Source organism: Scyliorhinus canicula, chromosome 16, assembly GCF_902713615.1.
Source record: "Scyliorhinus canicula chromosome 16, sScyCan1.1, whole genome shotgun sequence".
Taxonomy (NCBI): Eukaryota; Metazoa; Chordata; class Chondrichthyes; order Carcharhiniformes; family Scyliorhinidae; genus Scyliorhinus; species Scyliorhinus canicula.
The window spans coordinates 137415269-137432330 of NC_052161.1; the positions used below are offsets into that span (position 1 = coordinate 137415269).

Consider the following 17062-nt stretch of genomic DNA (forward strand, 5'->3'; position numbering starts at 1 on the left):
CTAGATGCCCTCTTTCGCCCCGCCCCACCACCCCAGCCCGGGGAAACACCCTTCCTGCATCCCCCTGTCAAGCTCTCTTAAAAATTTTGTGTGTTAGTCTAGTGGCACAAGCTGAATCTCAAGACCGTGCATTCTGAGCTACTAACTGGAATTATGGCACGGGTTGAAGGCAAATCCTAACTGAGTGTCTGTGTTGCCACTATTTTCTTTGTGATTGTTGTTGTCAGTGCCTTTGATTAATGGGGAATGGGTCTATATCTGTTAGCAAAATGTCGTGAAGGTGAAATGAATGGTGTTAATCACATTGTGTGCACCTGGCAGCAGTAAAGTTAAATGTTTTTTTCCCCCCATGTTACTCAACATTGTTTTGTTCTTTCATTCGTCTATTTGATTTTAGGTTTTACTTTCTTTGATGTGACCAAATTACCAGTTGATGTGCAGATTGTTAACCCTTTCCTTCCCCATTGATTACATGTTGGCTAAAATTCTAATCCTGTGTATGTTGATTTGAACTTTGCTCCTCTGATTTCTCCTCGAAGCCAAAATCTTCTCTTGTTGTCACTTTTTTAATGATCTTTATTAGTGCCGCAAGTAGGCTTACATTAACACTGCAATGGGCAGCACGGTAGCTTAGTGGTTAGCACTATGGCTTCACAGCGCCAGGGTCTCGGGTTCAATTCCCGCTTGGGTCACTGTCTGTGTGGAATCTGCACGTTCTCCCCGTGTCTGCGTGGGTCTCCTCCGGGTGCTCCGGTTTCCTCCCACAAGTCCAAAGATGTGCAGGTTAGGTGGATTGGCCATAATAAATTGCCCTTTGGTTAGATGGGGTTGCAGGGTTACGGGGATAGGGTGGAGGGTGGGGTTAATTAGGGTGCTTTTTTGCTTTTTCCAAGAGCCGGTGCAGACTCGATGGGCCGAAAGGTCTGCTTCTGCACTGTAAATTCTATGAAAAATAAAAGCACTGAAAATCCCCTAGTCGCCACATTCCGGCGCCTGTCCGGGTACACGGAGGGAGAATTCCGAATGTCTAATTCACCTAACAAGCACATCTTTCAGGACTTGTGGGAGGAAACCGGAGCACCCGGAGGAAACCCACGTAGACATGGGGAGAACGTGCAGACTCCGCACAAACAGTGACCCAAGCTGGGAATCGAACCCGGGACCCTGGCTCTATGAAGCAACAGTGCTAACCAACGTGTTACCATGCCACCCATATGTGCCCTCCCTGTGTCCGCACCGCCCATCCCAGCATGGCTGACCATTCACTTGGCGAACAAGGAATAACACAAGAATATCATTTGGGATTTTCCCCGTAGCCCTTCACATTGTTTCCGCTCAAATAATCATAGAATCTGTCTCGGTTGAACTTGCCTCCACCGCACATCCAGGCCGTGCATTCCAGGCCAGAATCTCTCACATCACATTTGCCTTTAAGTGATGATATACCAGGTAAAGAAATCACAATGTCTCTTTAACTGCAATACTCTCACTGTGTTTTTGTATTATTTTACACCTTCAGATGCCAAGTCTGTGGAAGGAGGGAGCATATACAGTGAAACAACTGCCCAGAGAAAAGGCAGCTCTTCCAGATCCTCAGCATGTGTGGTAGATACCACCACCAATGCTGTCGGCCACCAGATGAGTGACACCACCAGCAGATGGAAAGGTATGGTCTTTAGCAACGTGTCTAACTTCCCAGTTGTCTATAACTGGATTGCCTTGAATTTAACGAGTTAATTTCTGTAATTAGATTTTCTTAAATCTTACTTTGAGGTGCTGTTAGTTTTTTACTGTGATTTTATCAATTTGTAGTCTGTTTATTTATTCATGAGTGGTTCCTCCTGTGGCGTTTCCGACAGTACGGCAGTTTTATAAAGAAGGGAGAGTTGGGGGCAGCACAGTGGTGCAGTGGGTTAGCACAGCAGTCTCATGGCGCCGAGGTCCCAGGTTTGATCCCGGCTGTCCGTGTGGAGTTTGTACATTCTCCCCGTGCCTGCATGGGTTTTGCCCCCACAATCCAAAGATGTGCAGGCTAGGTGGATTGGCCCCTTAATTGGAAAAAATTAATTGGGTACTCTAAATTTTTAAAAACGAACAGAGAGTTGTACCATAGCATGCAGATGCAAGTCGGTTTAAGTAGGTTTGCCCCTTTGATCATCGCCCTCTGTTTGATATCCCTCAGCAGAAACCTCAGCACAGTGAGTTGGCATCGTGTGCGTGCGAGCACGGAAGGCAGCCTAACATTGCAGTAGAAGACATTTAAGACAGACACGAGGAGTAATTTTTCTCACAGAAGCCCATGAGTGTTTGGAAGCCTTGTCCTCGGCAGGAGGTGGAAGCAGAATCTTTGAATAGTTTTCAGGTGGAGCTGGATAGATTCTTGATTAACAAGGGGGTGAAAGGCGGGATTGTGGGGTTGAGGTTACAATCAGATCAACCATGATCTTGTTCGATGGTGGAGCAGGCTCGAGGGACCGAGTGGCCTCCTCCTGCTAATTCATCTGTTCATATGTCGCAATCTAACATGTCCTGGGGGAAAGTGGGTGACAATTTGTATTATGTTACCAAATTGCAACGGATTGCTATTCATTGATGTGTAAGTTGAGGATCTTTTGTGGCTGGATTGAGCATGTAGATATCAAATTAAATATTACATTTTAAAATCGCAAAATCTAGGGTTTAAAAAGGGAAAGAATAAGATCACAAAGTCTGGTTAAATATGTTGCTGGAGGTTCCATTGCATGATCTCTTTCTGACCCCCAGCCTTTTAAACAGCCATAAGACATAGGAGCAGAATTCGGCCACTCAGCCCATCGAGTCTGCTCCACCATTTGACCACGGCTGATACGTTTCTCATCCCCATTCTCCTGCCTCCTCCCCATAACCCCTGACCTCCTTATTAATCAAGAACCTATCTATCTCTGTCTTAAAGACACTCAGTGACTTGGCCTCCACAGCCTTCTGTGGAAAGGAGTTCCACAGATTCACCACCCTCTGGCTGAAGAAATTCCTCCTCATCTCTGTTTTAGAGGATCTTTCCTTTAGTTTGAGATGGTGTCCTCTGGTTCTAGTTTTTCCTACAAGTCGAAACATCCTCTTCACGTCCACTCTATCCAAGCCTTGCAGTATCTTGTACGTTTCAATAAGATCCTCCCTCTTCCTTCTAAACTCCAACGAGTCCTCAACCGTTCCTCATACGGCAAGCTCTTCATTCCAGAGATCATTCTTGTGAACCTCCTCTGGACCCTTTCCAGGGGCAGCGCATTTTTCCTTAGATACGGGGCCCAACCTTCTTCTCCCATCTGCCAGCCATTTTTAGAGCTAATGAACAGCAATGTTCAAACATTTTTCAAAAAAATTTTTTTAAATTTAGAGTGCCCATTTTTTTTTTTTCCAAATAAGGGGCAATTTAGTGTGGCCAATCCACCTAGCCTGCACATCTTTGGATTGTGGGTGTGAAACCCATGCAGACACGGGGAGAATGTGCAAACTGCACACGGACAGTAACCCAGAGCCGGGATCGAACCTGGGACCTCGGAGCTGGGAGGCAACAGGACTAACCCACTGCGCCACTTTGCTGCCCGAGCAATGTTCAAACATAAGACACTTCTTTTTTTTTTGATGCCGCAATAATTTTTCCAATGACAACTTTATTCCAATAGAAAGCTGGCCGGCTCTTCCCTATTTGCCTCTCCTCCGATAGGGACATGATTTAAAGCTGCTGGAAAATGATGTGAAGGGTAAATTACAAAGCCTAAAAATACTTGGTGTTGAGTCAGTAAAAACGTCACATCATATCCCAAGATTTTATCAGCCAGGATGGGGCAATCTGTTGGGTTAACCACATGAAGGCAGATATATTCTGTGAGAGGGAGTTTTATTGGAAAGAGTTGGAGAGGTGAGATACACGAGGAGTATTTCGCCATTGCAATGCTCCGTGTTTTTGTTGCCCCATTAACAACCCCAAACAGTGCTGAACTATGCAATGGGCAGCACGATAGCATAGTGGTTAGCACAGTTGCTTAACAGCTAAGGGGTCCCAGGTTCAATTCCCTGCTTGGGTCACTGACTGTACGGAGTCTGCACGTTCTCCCCATGTCTGCTTGGGTTTCCTCCGGGTGCTCCGGTTTCCTCCCACAGTCCAAAGATATGCAGGTTAAGTGGATTGGCCATGCTAAATTACCCTTAGTCTTCAAAAAAGGTTAGGTGGGGTTACGGGGATAGGGTGGAGGTGTGGGGTTAGATAGGGTGCACTTTCCAAGGGCCAGTGCAGACTCAATGGGCCGAATGGCCTCCTTCTGCACTGTAAATTCTATGATCCTAGCAGTCAAAATGACGTGCCAACATTCTTTCAGTGAGGGAAATGTACTTACGACCTTGTTGCTGGCTGAGCACTGTGAAGCAGAATAGTTGGGGTCAGGGTTTGTGAATCTTCTGTCACAGAGGGCTGTTCAAGAATCTGGTGGGGACAGTGGCATAGCGGTAATATCACCGGACTAGTAATACTCTGGGGACATGGGTTCTAATCCCACCAGGGTAGTTGGTAGAGTTTAAATTCAATTCATGAATTAATCTGGAATTGAAAGCTCGCCTCAGTCATGGTGACCATAATACTGTCATTGATTGTCGTTAAAAATCCATCTGGCTCACTGAAGGAAATCTGCCAATCTGACCTGGTCTGGCCTACATGTGACTCCAGACCCACAGACTCTTAACTGCCCCCTGAACTGGCCCAAAAAGGCACTCAGTTCAAGAAGGGAAGGGCAACAAATGCCAGCCTTTACACCGACACCAACGTCGCATGAAATAATTCTTTTTTAGAACTTGAGTGTGGCAGAGTTTTTGACATTGAGGGAATAAGAGGGATAAGATGGAAAAGTACAGCTGAGATATCCCGTCAGCCATGATCTTATTGAATGGCGGAGAAGAGCTCTGTGAGGCCGCGTGGCCAACTCCCTCCTCTTTTAGACACCTTATTAAAGATCTCTGCATTGCAGTGTCTCTCATTATTACTGGGTTAGGGAGAGGGGGAAATCAGCCGGTGTTCTCACCCCTGATGTAGTGACTGCCTCTCACCGTCTGGAAAGAGTGGCGGGATAGAGGCCGGGTTTGACTGTGACGCCTTCTGTAGTAGATTTGCCTGCAGGAGCACTGATGAAGAATAGACAATGGGGAGAGCCCCTGACCCCTTTGGGACAACATCTCTAAATTAATTGGCTATTTCAAGAGATCAGGTGGAATTATTTCACAAGTGGATTTTTTAATTGCTTTTAGACTTTGTGTAAGAAATCCATGTTTGGAAAGCTACTAAAAGTGGACACGGTACTAAAAAGGGTTAAATTTGAAGTTTAATCACGTCTGTGATGTGATCTGTTTGAAACCTTCCTGTGGTCTTAATTCTGTAGCATTGCATTCACCTGTGGGACGGTTTAACGTTGTTAGTGAAGTACTGTGGCCACCAAATGATCTCTGCAGTTGTTTTGCCCTCTTCCATTCCTGGCCGAGATTTTCCTGCTGGTGTTGAGGGTGGTGGTGGTGGGGCTGTCAGTGCTGTACTGACACTTTTTTGGCTTTTGACAGACACTTCCTGTAACAAACTGTTGAAACCCTGGGACCTTCCCTGGAGGCTGGAGCGGCTGGGCTCCCTGCCTCTGGCATGTGACTTTTTGACCTGAGCGCTGCTCCCAGCTGCATCAGGAAGCACCTGCTTGAAAAGATGATACTTTGTGTTTTCTAACAGTGGACGAGCAGCTTGGGGTCAAGACTTGTGGACATGACAGGCTCCCAACTTGAAGGGGAACCAAGGATAGCTGTCATGCTAATTGTGTGGTCTGAGGAATTCTTTTGGACAATTAGTATAGAAGCACATTCATTCTTGCGAATTCATTTAATAAACAAAATGCCAGTAAAGAAACCCCTATCACAGTCTGGGAGAGGCAGTAAATCCAGGAGGATGTAAATATATTGGAGAAAAATAAATCCTTAAAGGCATGTGCATTTCATACAGGCAGTTCTTTTGTTGTTGGATGCGTTGGTGTTAAATTAACAACGTGCTATTTTACCCATCTGTTTTCTTGAGCCCCTGCTAGTGAGTTGGCAATTTTTTACTTAACCTCTGAACTCGTTTTTGGTATAACCGTAGAGACAAATGCCAGCATAATGTGGCAAAATGACTGTCAGGATAATTCACCCTGAGCTTAATCGCCCCATAGCCCAGCATATTCATTGCCTGCTTGTAACCTTCGAACGAAATAAGGGTGTGACCTGTGCTGTGCGCAGTGACTTGCAAAGTCGGTTCCAAATCATTTGCTGTAGTTATACTGGACAAAAGTGTCTTTTGTATTGCGTCGCTGCGGCATTAACAATGCCTCTGTGACTAAGTTGTTTCAATGTAGTCTACTTCTGGTGCCCCAAGTTTAGGTTTGTCATCTTCCCGGAGGTTTTGTTATGTGTGACTTCCCAGCCCCGATTGTCCAGTGATTACTCGGCCTCTCTCCCCCAACCCCCACAAACTCCAATGTTTTGAAAACTATTAAGCGAAAGCATTTATGACCCGATGATTTTTCTCCTCACTTGTTTGCAGCAATGTCTGGACGATCAATCTTTAAGCAGATCTTAGCATTGAGGTAATGTTGTTGGGCCAGTACTCCAGAGGCCCAGGCCAATGCTTCAGCGACACAGTTTCACATCCCAGCAGATCAGTGGGCGAATTCAAATTCACTTAATAAAATCGGGAATAGGATTCATAATCATCAGAAAACTACCAGATTGCTATAAAACCCCGTCTGTTTCACGAATCATAGAGTTTGCAGTGCAGAAGGAGGCTATTTGGCCCATCGAGTCTGCACCGGCCCTTGGAAAGAGCACCCCACTTCAGGCATTGTCAAACTCGGGGGCGCGATCCCCGAATGGGTGGGTCACGGGAGGGTCGTGGAGCCGTCTGGTGTGGTGTTCCTGATCGCCCAAATCCGTGCGTAAAAGCCGCAGCAGCCAGCTTTTAATAATGCCAGCTGCGAGCGGCCTTCAAAATGGCCAGGAACAGATTTTTAAAATTTGTCTGCACTGCGCATGAGCATTGATGATCGGGCCTGCATGCGCAGTGGGGCCGCTTTTTTTTTTATATGGTCGCAGCCTCTTTTTCAAGTTCGGGGGGGCCAAAGGGACCATTGGGGCCAAAGAGACCCAAAACAATTTCCACCATTTCTGTCAGCAACAAACAAGGTAATAGAAAATGGTGGGTCGCGCAGGTCGGCAGGCATGGGTCGCGAAGGTCGGCCGGCGTGGGTCGCGAAGGTCGGCAGGCGTGGGTCCCGAAGGTCGGCCGGCGTGGGTCCCGAAGGTCGGCCGGCGTGGGTCGCGAAGGTCGGCCGGCGTGGGTCGCGAAGGTCGGCTGGCGTGGGTCGCGAAGGTTGGCCGGCGTGGGTCGCGAATGTTGGCCGGCGTGGGTCGCGAAGGTCGGCCGGCGTGGGTCGCGCAGGTCGGCCGGCGTGGGTCGCGGAGGTCGGCCGGCGTGGGTCGCGAAGGTCGGCCGGCGTGGGTCGCGAAGGTCGGCCGGCGTGGGTCGCGAAGGTCGGCCGGCGTGGGTCGCGAAGGTCGGCCGGTTGTTAAAAATGGGTCCCCGGGAAAAAAGTTTGAAAAACACTGCCCTACTTAATCCCCCTGTCAAGATTTGTTTCTGGGAGAGAAACCATCACTCTGCTCTCACTTCACACTTTATCCACAAGGGTCGCTTGTTAAATGGGCAGAAAGGGCCAAAACCAACACTTCCACGCAGGAGCCACCTTCTGTGCAGCCAATCAGACCATGGTCACCACAAAAAATCATATTTCCCCCTTCTTAATCAATCCCTTCATCTGCCTTTGCTGAATTTTAAGCTGTTCCCAATCTTCAGGCCTATTGCCTTTTCTATCTAATCTGTCTGCCTCTTCTTTGAATCTAATACTCTCTCTAATTTCCCTTGTAAGCTGTGGCTTGGCCACAGTTCCCTTTCTACTCTTGTGCCAGACAGGGATAAACAACTTTTGGAGTTTACCTATTCGTTCCTTGAATGCCTGCCGTTTGTCCTTCAAGGTAGGAAATCTGCCATCCTTAACCTGGTCTGGTCTACAGGAGACTTCAGATCCATAGCAACCTTAACTGATTCTTCACTGCAAGCTGCTGCGTTATATCAAACCGCGAGAGAAAGCTCCGTGGGTATATCTACACCACGTGGGCTGTAGCAGTTCAAGAAGGCAGCTCACCACCATTTTTCGCAAGGACAATCAATGCTGGCCTAGCCGGCGACACTCGCATCCACAGAATAATAATATTTGGAGAAATGCCGGTGTTATGGGTTCTTTTACATCTACTTGAGAATAGCAGGTAGGGCTTTGGCTTAACATCTCGTCCAAAAGACAATTCCTCTGTCGGTGTAGCAGCAAGTCAGTAATTTTCGGGATTTTGCGCGCAACCTGCCGTATGTTTCGTTGCAGTAGAGGAGGTCTACCATTGGCCGGCGACGGGATCTTCTGGCCCTGCCGTTGCCGTCACTGAATGCAACCCTCGCCGCAGGGAAATCCACGGCGGGGGGGTGCTATCAGCAGGGACTGTAAGATCATGGCGGCGTGAGCAGCCAGACGTTTCTAGCCTAAATGTACATCTAGATTCATTGCTCAATGGATCCATGACTTTCTCATTCCGAGCTGATAGTGTTGCCAATTAAGATGAACCAATTTATGCACTGACCCTTGCAATAGTTTGTTACAACCTAAACCTTTGGAATATCCCTCCTCTTCATGTCAGAGGGGATTCTAGCTAAAAATAACTGTTCCGCTCGGAAAGAGAAAGGTGCTCAAATGAAGACATTGTCCAAGTGAACTGATGGCGGATTAGCATTAATTATTTCATTACAATGCATTACTGAAAAGATCTCCCAAAGGTGGCTCCACTTTGTGCTTGGGCGTTCATTGCAACCAATGTGATCTTCGCACGAAAGGACCTTTGACTCCGTGCTAAGTGATGATTTGCAGCTTTCCTGTTGGCGAGAAAGGTGGTGACACAAAAACTCTTTTTAAAATAGGTGGTCAAAGCTGTAGCAAACCTCGGCTAGCTGTGCACAAACTGAGGTGTGCACGCTCAGCTTCAGGGTTTGTTTCAAACAAAATATTCATGTTTTCCCTCAAAGACCATCGAATACAAACTCACCGATGGATTGGACAATAGCTTTAAGTTTCAGATCAGAAGTAAGTGATTACTTGGGTCTTGTTAACAAGAAGAGTGGCCCTTTAATTGCCATTGTCAATATTTTGAAGTACAAACAATTTCTGCAACAACTTGCACTTATAGCAGCTACAGTGTAGAAAATGCACTGGAAAAAAAAGAATGAAAATCGCTTATTGTCACAAGTAGGCTTCAAATGAAGTTACTGTGAAAAGCCCCTAGTCGCCACATTCCGGCGCCTGTTCGGGGAGGCTGATACGGGAATCGAACCGTGCTGCTGGCCTGCCTTGGTCTGCTTTCAAAGCCAGCGATTTAGCCCTGTGCTAAACCAGCCCCTTTCTGCTGTACTTCACTCGGGTAGAAAACGGATAAAAGTGATTTAGGAACAGACATTGGAGCCACATTGGGAAGAACGGTGGCATGGTGGCACAGTGGTTGGCACTGTTGCTTCACAGTGCCAGGGACCCAGGTTCGATTCTCGGCTTGAGTCGCTGTCTGTGTGGAGTTTGCCATTCTCCCCGTGTCTGCGTGGGTTTCCTCCGGGTGCACCCGTTTCTTCATGCAGTCCAAAGATATGCAGGTTAGGTGGATTGGCCATGACAAATTGCTGATGGGCTGAATAGCCTCCAGCAGGGACGATAGTGACGTTTAAGGGGCATCTTGACAAATACATGTATAGGATGGGAATAGAGGGATACGGATCCCAGAAGTGTAGAAGATTTTAGTTTAGACGGGCAGCATGGTCGGCGCAGGCTTGGAGGGCCAAAGGCCCTATGATTCTATGATTATATTATGTGATTACTACAGTTATATTTGAGAGGAGGGAGGAGCAATGGCTGCAAGCCTGATTAAAGTCCAACAGGTTTGTTTTAATCGCTAGTATTCGGAGCGCAGCTCCTTCCTCAGATGAATGTGCTGTGCTCCGAAAGCTCGTGTTTGAAACAAACCTGTTGGACTTTAACCTGGTGTTGTAAGACTTATTACTGTGCTCACCCCAGTCCAACGCCGGCATCTCCACGTCATGCAAGCCTGATTTAAAAGATGGATTTTGAGAGAGTTTTTAATACGGGTGGAGGGTTAGTGAGTTAATAAATTTATCCTGGTATTTAGGGACGGGAAGGTTCTGCTACCAGTGATGGGTTGGTGGGCTGCGAACAGAGGTAGGATATGTAAAAGGCCAGAGGGCCTGAGGTTGTGGCAGGGGAAGTAAGACTGGAGGAGTTGCAGGGATTTGTTGGGGCAAGACTGTGAGGGATTTGACAAGGCAGATTTGTTGTGTTGTGCGCTGTGTTCATGACGGCAGGAGAGAGATGCAGTATAGGAAAAGGATAATCTCAGCCTAGCAGCAAAACTGCATCCTGTCAACAACACCGGTACTGAAATGCGAGAAACATTCACACCCCTCTTAAATGTGATCAGATGTCAAATCGAACAGTGGTAGTCACTGGATGTATTACAGGTATGTGTCTCCTGGCAATCTCCGGACCGGGTCTGTGCCGGATTTCAGATCGTGCCTGTTTTCGGATAAAGTTCCTGAGTCATTTCACCGTGCCTGCAATGTAATTAGATAAAAGATTGATAGCTTTCAAGTCTAAATGTAAGGCAACTGAAGTGGGATAGCGCTCTGATAAGGTAAAAACCTAAAAACTGCTTCACTTCGGGTCACTGGAGCGCAAGGGAAACACTTGAGATGGAAGTTGTGCAGTGCAGAGAAATGCCCCTCTGCTAAACCTTTCCAAGCTGGATCGGGTGGGGGTCAGGAACTGCTTCAACCACTCAGAGTAAATCCCCTCTAAATCACCTGCCCCATAACCTTAAATCCATACCCCACTGGTTATTCACCCCTCGCCTAGGGGGAAAGGTTTCATCCTATCTACCCTATGTCCCTTATAATTCTGCATACCTCAATCAGGTCCCCCCCCCCCTCCCCTCTCCGCCCTGAGGAGAACAGAGGCAGCACTAGTTTGCGAAACGGTTAACCGGAGTGGGTTATCAGTGAGTTTATACCGGTGTAGCTCCATTGCAGCACTAATGAGAGTATTTCTCTCTATCAAATGGTTTCTCTAAAGCAAGGATTAAGGCAGCACAATTCACCTCTACAATACGTGAGCAGCACAGTGGTTAGCACAGTTGCTTCACAGCTCCAGGGTCCCAGGTTCGATTCCCGACTTGGGTCACTGTCTGTGTGGAGTCTTGCACGTTCTCCCAGTGTCTGCGTGGGTTTCCTCCGGGTGCTCCGGTTTCCTCCCACAGTCCAAAGATGTGCAGGTTAGGTGGATTGGCCATGATAAATTGCCCCATAGTGTCCAAAAAATGATTGGGTGGGGTCGTTGGGTTACGAGAATGGGGTTGGGGTGTGGGCTTGGGTAGGGTGCTCTTTCCAAGGGCTGGGGCCCTTTTTCTAGCTTTCTGTTTGGGATAAGTCAGGGTTACCCATAGTTTGTACGCACAGTTCAATGAGATTTTCAATCTGCCAGTATTTTTAGAAGTTGTGCTGGAAGTTGATTCCAATCAAAAGAGGTCAGTATTAAACATGTTTTTAGCACAAAATGCCCCTTGTTAGATGAGAAAATGTAGACAGCACAATTTGCTGATGGATGGAACTGCGATTTATCACAGAACGAATTCCGAAATGCAAAATGTTTCAGAAATTTTTTTACAAATGTAGAGTACCCAATTCATTTTTGCCATTAAGGAGCAATTTAGCGTAGCCAGTCTACCTATCCTGCACATCTTTGGGTTGTGGGGGCGTGACCCTCGCAAACATAGAGGCTGGTTTAGCACAGGGCTAAAAACAGACCAAGGCAGGCCAACAGCACGGTTCAATTCCCGTACCAGCCTCCCCGAACAGGCGCCGGAATGTGGCGACTAGGGGCTTTGCACAGTAACTTCATTTGAAGCCTATTTGTGACAAGCGATTTTCATTTCACAGGGAGAATGTGCAAACTCCACACAGACAGTGACCCGGGGCTGGGATCGAACCTGGGACCTCGGCGCCGTGAGGCAGCAGGGCTAATCCACTGCGCCACCGTGCTGCCCATGTTTCATAAATTTAAATATTCTAAACACTCTGGAACTTTAAAAATAAAATGGTTTTGCTTGCGCTGAAAGTATACATTTTAACTCGAGTGAAGAAAGGATCTTGTAATGTAAATGGACAAGTAAACCTCGCCTGATCTTTCGCTTGGTTTGAAAAATACTGCATCTCTTGTCAGCTTAATTTGGCTTAACTTTGTACTTACAGCAAATTACTTGGCTGTGTGTATTTAAGCAATTTAGTGGCATCATCTCCGGTCTTGGTGTCATTAGTAATGAATGAAAGTGGTCCAATTGGCAGAAAATTGCATTGTTTACGTATAATGCTTAATCTTCTAATTTAGAAAGAAGTACTTATTTTCTTGATCCATTCACTAATTAGTTGTAATTGTGAATATTTTGTTTTGCTCATTCAGTGTATTTATATATATTTATATGTATGTTCTATTTTGTTGCAAAATCTCTCACCAAGGACTATGTGGGAATATTCTGTGGAAGAGTCTTCTGGGATTAAGTTTGACTGCAAACGTGACCTTCGCTGCAGTCTACCTTTACCAAGGGCTTCACTGACCAGAAGACAGTAATTCAGGACATCTTCCGAAGAGGTGCTGTCGAAGATTTGACGGTCCAGTCAACCACTCCTCATCGCACAGCTTCGACGATGCAGGTGATCACTGCCTCGACATCGTCAAGAACCCATCCCTTTGCCCACATCAAAGACTTGTAGGGTGCAGGCAAGTTAAAGGAGTAAAATAGGGGTGAAGCTTGCCTGTTTCTCCAACAGGTACAGTGATTGTAATCTGTCCCTCTTTCCCCTCAGCCCTCCCCCACCCCGGCCTCCACCACCACATTTATATTTGGGTTTGGAATGAGCTTGACCCATATTCCACTGCACTGTCTCAATTCCTGTACCACACTGGTGCCCATGCACGAGAAACAAAGATCATTAACGTGACTTACTACTGCATTGAGTGAACACAAAGAAAATGCAACTTAACCGGCTAAAGGCGACTCATTGTTGAATTTGTCCTCTTTTTTTTATACGTGTATTTTAAAGGCGGCTTTAGCCTGATTTTGCTTACAGAACATTTTCCAACAGACGTATTTTTTTTCTTCTTTTTATTGTTCATGCCTCACAAGGTGAGGTTGATTTAGCGTTAAATCATTGTTCAGCATTCACCAGCCGAAGAAAGGTAACGTGTGATGGCATTGACGGTGCATCGTACAGCAGTCGGGTGCATGTTGGGATCTCCGCTGCCGTTGTGACAGGGCCCTCCCAGCTACTTGTTGACTTGGATGTGATGAGCGTAACAACTCGTAGGCTGCTGGGTAGAGGTCCATGATCAAAAAAATATATACTGTGTAAAATTGTTAACGAGACGTTTGTTTTTTTTAAAAAAATATTGGTTTCAAATTTGACAACCATCCAGCTTCATCCCTGGGGCAACCAAACAGAGTGAGCTTGGCACATCGCTGAATTTTACACACAGCCTGTTTGTTAACTTACTCCACGGGTGTCACAGACTTCAGAAACTGGCCACATTTTGCACACACTGCTTTTCTACAAATTAGCAATCTGTTGAGATTAGGACATAGAAGTTGCAAAATTAACATCAATTCGGCCTTTCCCAGTGTGACGAGTTCTTTCCGTCACTTCAAAGCTGGACATTGTGGTTCGATGCACGTCTCTGAATTTCTTTTATTGCTCCATGTACTCATGTAAAAGTCGAATTTATGAGACCAATCTCTTAGGCCGAAAGTCATGGAGTCAACTTTGATACGGGTAATGTTGTCGAGGGGTTAACGTGCATGCTTGTTTTGGGCATGAGTGAAATCCAAAAGTGATTGTCGCAATAGAACAAAGTAAAACGGCACTAATGACTTCATATTAATTATTTAATATTTATTTATTTTCTGGAGATTGCATATGTTTCAGCTCCGAGATTGGTTTTTGAAATTTTTGGAGCTTTGGCCCTTGAGAAATTAGGGGGAACTTTTACAAGCGGTAGTTGAAAAATTAGGTTTACGTCAAAGATCATGGCGTCAACTTTTACATGAGTAAATACAGCAACTCGTTCTTGCCACAGTGCAAAGGTGGAAGATGTAAATGGTCTAAAGGAACTGTTTGGAGAGGAAAAGAAGTGCTGCACTGGGAAGGGTTAATGGTGCATTGGATTATTCCTGTCCGCACATTCTTACACAGTACAGACTGACCTGCTACAGCGCAATTTACTGCCAAGTGAGAATGACCAGGGCGGATGGACTTCTACAGCTGGACAAATGGGCAGAGTAAAATCCCCAGAGGAATCCCGTTTCCCTTCTCCCTTTGAACAAAGTGCAACGTTTCAAATGAAGGCATATGTAGAACTATTTTAGCAAGGGGGGGGTGTAGTGGGGGAAGGGAGTAACAATCATCAAAAACACTGTTTTTGGCTTCCAGATCACAGAAGGATGTCTTTGTTGTCTGCTGTAGGTAAGGATAGTGCCTCAGGGTCGGTATGGCTAAATGTAGGCTGGTTGACTGTGGTGGAGCTATGTTAAATAGGAGCGCACAAGACCCCCAAGTTAAATTCGCAATCGCTACCCATGAACGTGGCTCTGTTTCAAAGTAGATGCAAAGGAACACGATGTAATTATTAGTACGGTGTACTGCTGCCCTCAGAAGGAGTCTGAATCTGAAAGGCAATCTTTCGATCTCGTTCGCACCGCTCTATAGTTACGAGATAACACGCCCGTCTGATCAGAAAGCTGCATGTACGGTCCCAGTTTGTGGAAGGTCAACTGTTGGACAAATTAGCAACTCCATTTTCTACAGCCGGTTGAACATGCCTCTTGGCAGCTAACTGACCATCACGAGGGAGTGGGGAGACCATGTGTGGGCTGGTTGTTTTGGGATTTGGGAACAAGCCAGCATGAGGAAGGGGATTACAAAAGGTAAACTTTGAAATCGGTTTCTTAGGAAGAGTTGCACTTTTTAATTTTGTTTTCCAATTAAGGGGCAATTTAGCATGGCCAAGCCACCTACCCTGCACATTTTTGGATTGTGGGGGTGAGACCCACGCAGACACGGGGAGAATGTGCAAACTCCACACGGACAGTGACCCAGGGCCGGGTTTCGAACCCGGGTCCTTGGCTGTGATGCAGCAGTGCTAACCACTGCGCCACCGTGATGCCCTAGAGTTGCACTTTCTTGGCAACGACTGTGTATGACCAGTGGTGTGAGTATGACCTGGTTTACATCCTCTACCTGCAACACAGCTCACCGACATTACTCTAGAACCGAGGCCTTGACTGCTGATTTGCTGATCGTGCATATCAGGCACTAATGTGCTTTCAATTTCTCAATCCCATTTTTAAAAATCCATTTAATGAAAGAGCACCACGCCCAAATGAATGACAGCACTGGCTTTGAGAGCGGCAAGCGTGCCAATGAAGGTCAAGCGCTTGTTAGTCATCGCAACTACACTCAATAAAGGCAACTTTCCACCAACAATTCTGAACGACTGCATTTTGCACTGCAGACGTCTCTGCATCATTAAGTGCAGTATAAATGGCTTGGTGCTTGTAGTATGTCTTGACACGTGATATTGGGGGGTGGGGGAAGTGTTGGAAAATATTCCTCAAAAACATTGAGATTTTATTAGTGCCTGAAACAGTCACTGGTTTGATTGAGTGAGGACTGAAACCAAATAGAATTCTCAACATCCAAGAAACCTCAACTGATACCTTGTACTTTCATAAATGGACCAAGGTTGCGCAGTTTGTACTTCTACTTTAATTAGTACAGAGACCTTTACCTTTGGGACTGAAATGAATCAGAATCTGTTATTTCTGAACTTAAGAATGTGTAAAAAAGCAATTTTCCCCATGACAGCAGTGTTCCCGATATTAGAAGTGACACCAAGGAACAGAACAGTCTGTACTCCTCCTGCATGTGTCTCCTGGGTTTTTCCCAATGTTTGAAATTCAGATCATTTTAAGCTACTTGCCCATGCGAATGTCTCTGGGATTGATCATGCCCTGTCTTTTTGGTGTGCTCATGCTGAATGCACACTATCCTTTGGGTTTTCTGCTGTCAGTCTCACATTGTTGGCTCTTTATTGGGGGCTTCTTGCCCGCGGTACTTCAGAAATGTGAACTTCCCACCCTAGCCACTTGTGTCCCGCGCACCCATGTTAAATTATTGCTGCTAGTCTTTCCTCGCAACCCTTAATTTCTTATCATTATCTTCCACACTGAGTGCGATTGCCCCTGTTGTTTGTTGCTGGTAATGATGACTAATTAAGGAGCACGCCCCATAGCTCAAAGCCATGGCAGGAGCATAGGGGGGAAATTACTGAATGAGAGTGGTCAACAAGTCATTAGTCACTCATGAGGCGTTCCGGACCGAGAGAAATCTACATGAGACCAGCAGAAAGGAACAAGGAAAGAATCGTTGGTGAATTCTGCTGTTGCACAAACGTTCATTTATATTGTGTTGCTGACCCTGTAATAAACGCTGACTCTGGCAGCGGCATTGTCATAGAAACATTGGTGACAATCTGCTGAAGCAGGTAGATTCTCTTTCTGGTCTTTTTGGGATGTAGAGCTCGGATCTGCGCACTGTAGACCTTCAGCCTTTATCTGAGAACGTTGCTTACCAGGACTGAAAAAAACATAGACGCACCTTGCAAAGGACAGAACGTCGGTAAGATCAGTTATGTGCGGATTGGTGTCTTGGTGTTGCCACTGGAACTTTACCATGCAAGGTAAACAGAATTAATTTCGCAGTGCCAGCAATCTAACGTTTCGTGACGCCATTTCCAAAATGTTTTCAAAATACAACAAT

General features: G+C 46.2%; 1 protein-coding gene across 5 annotated transcripts in view; it reads left to right on the forward strand.

Annotated features, from left to right (window-relative positions):
• Nucleotides 1–14120, forward strand: part of tmem201 (transmembrane protein 201) — a 175249-nt gene extending 161129 nt beyond the window's left edge. For 4 of the 5 annotated variants that reach the window (XM_038773543.1, XM_038773542.1, XM_038773545.1 and 1 more), the window contains 2 exons: nucleotides 1520–1666; nucleotides 12707–14120. In XM_038773543.1, the coding sequence (XP_038629471.1) occupies nucleotides 1520–1666; nucleotides 12707–12804 (245 nt within the window). In that variant the 3' untranslated portion in view covers nucleotides 12805–14120. Of the gene's footprint in view, nucleotides 1–1519; nucleotides 1667–12706 lie in introns of those variants that run through there. The other variant, XR_005457413.1, reaches the window with a different exon arrangement.
• Nucleotides 14121–17062: the final 2942 nt, after the last annotated feature.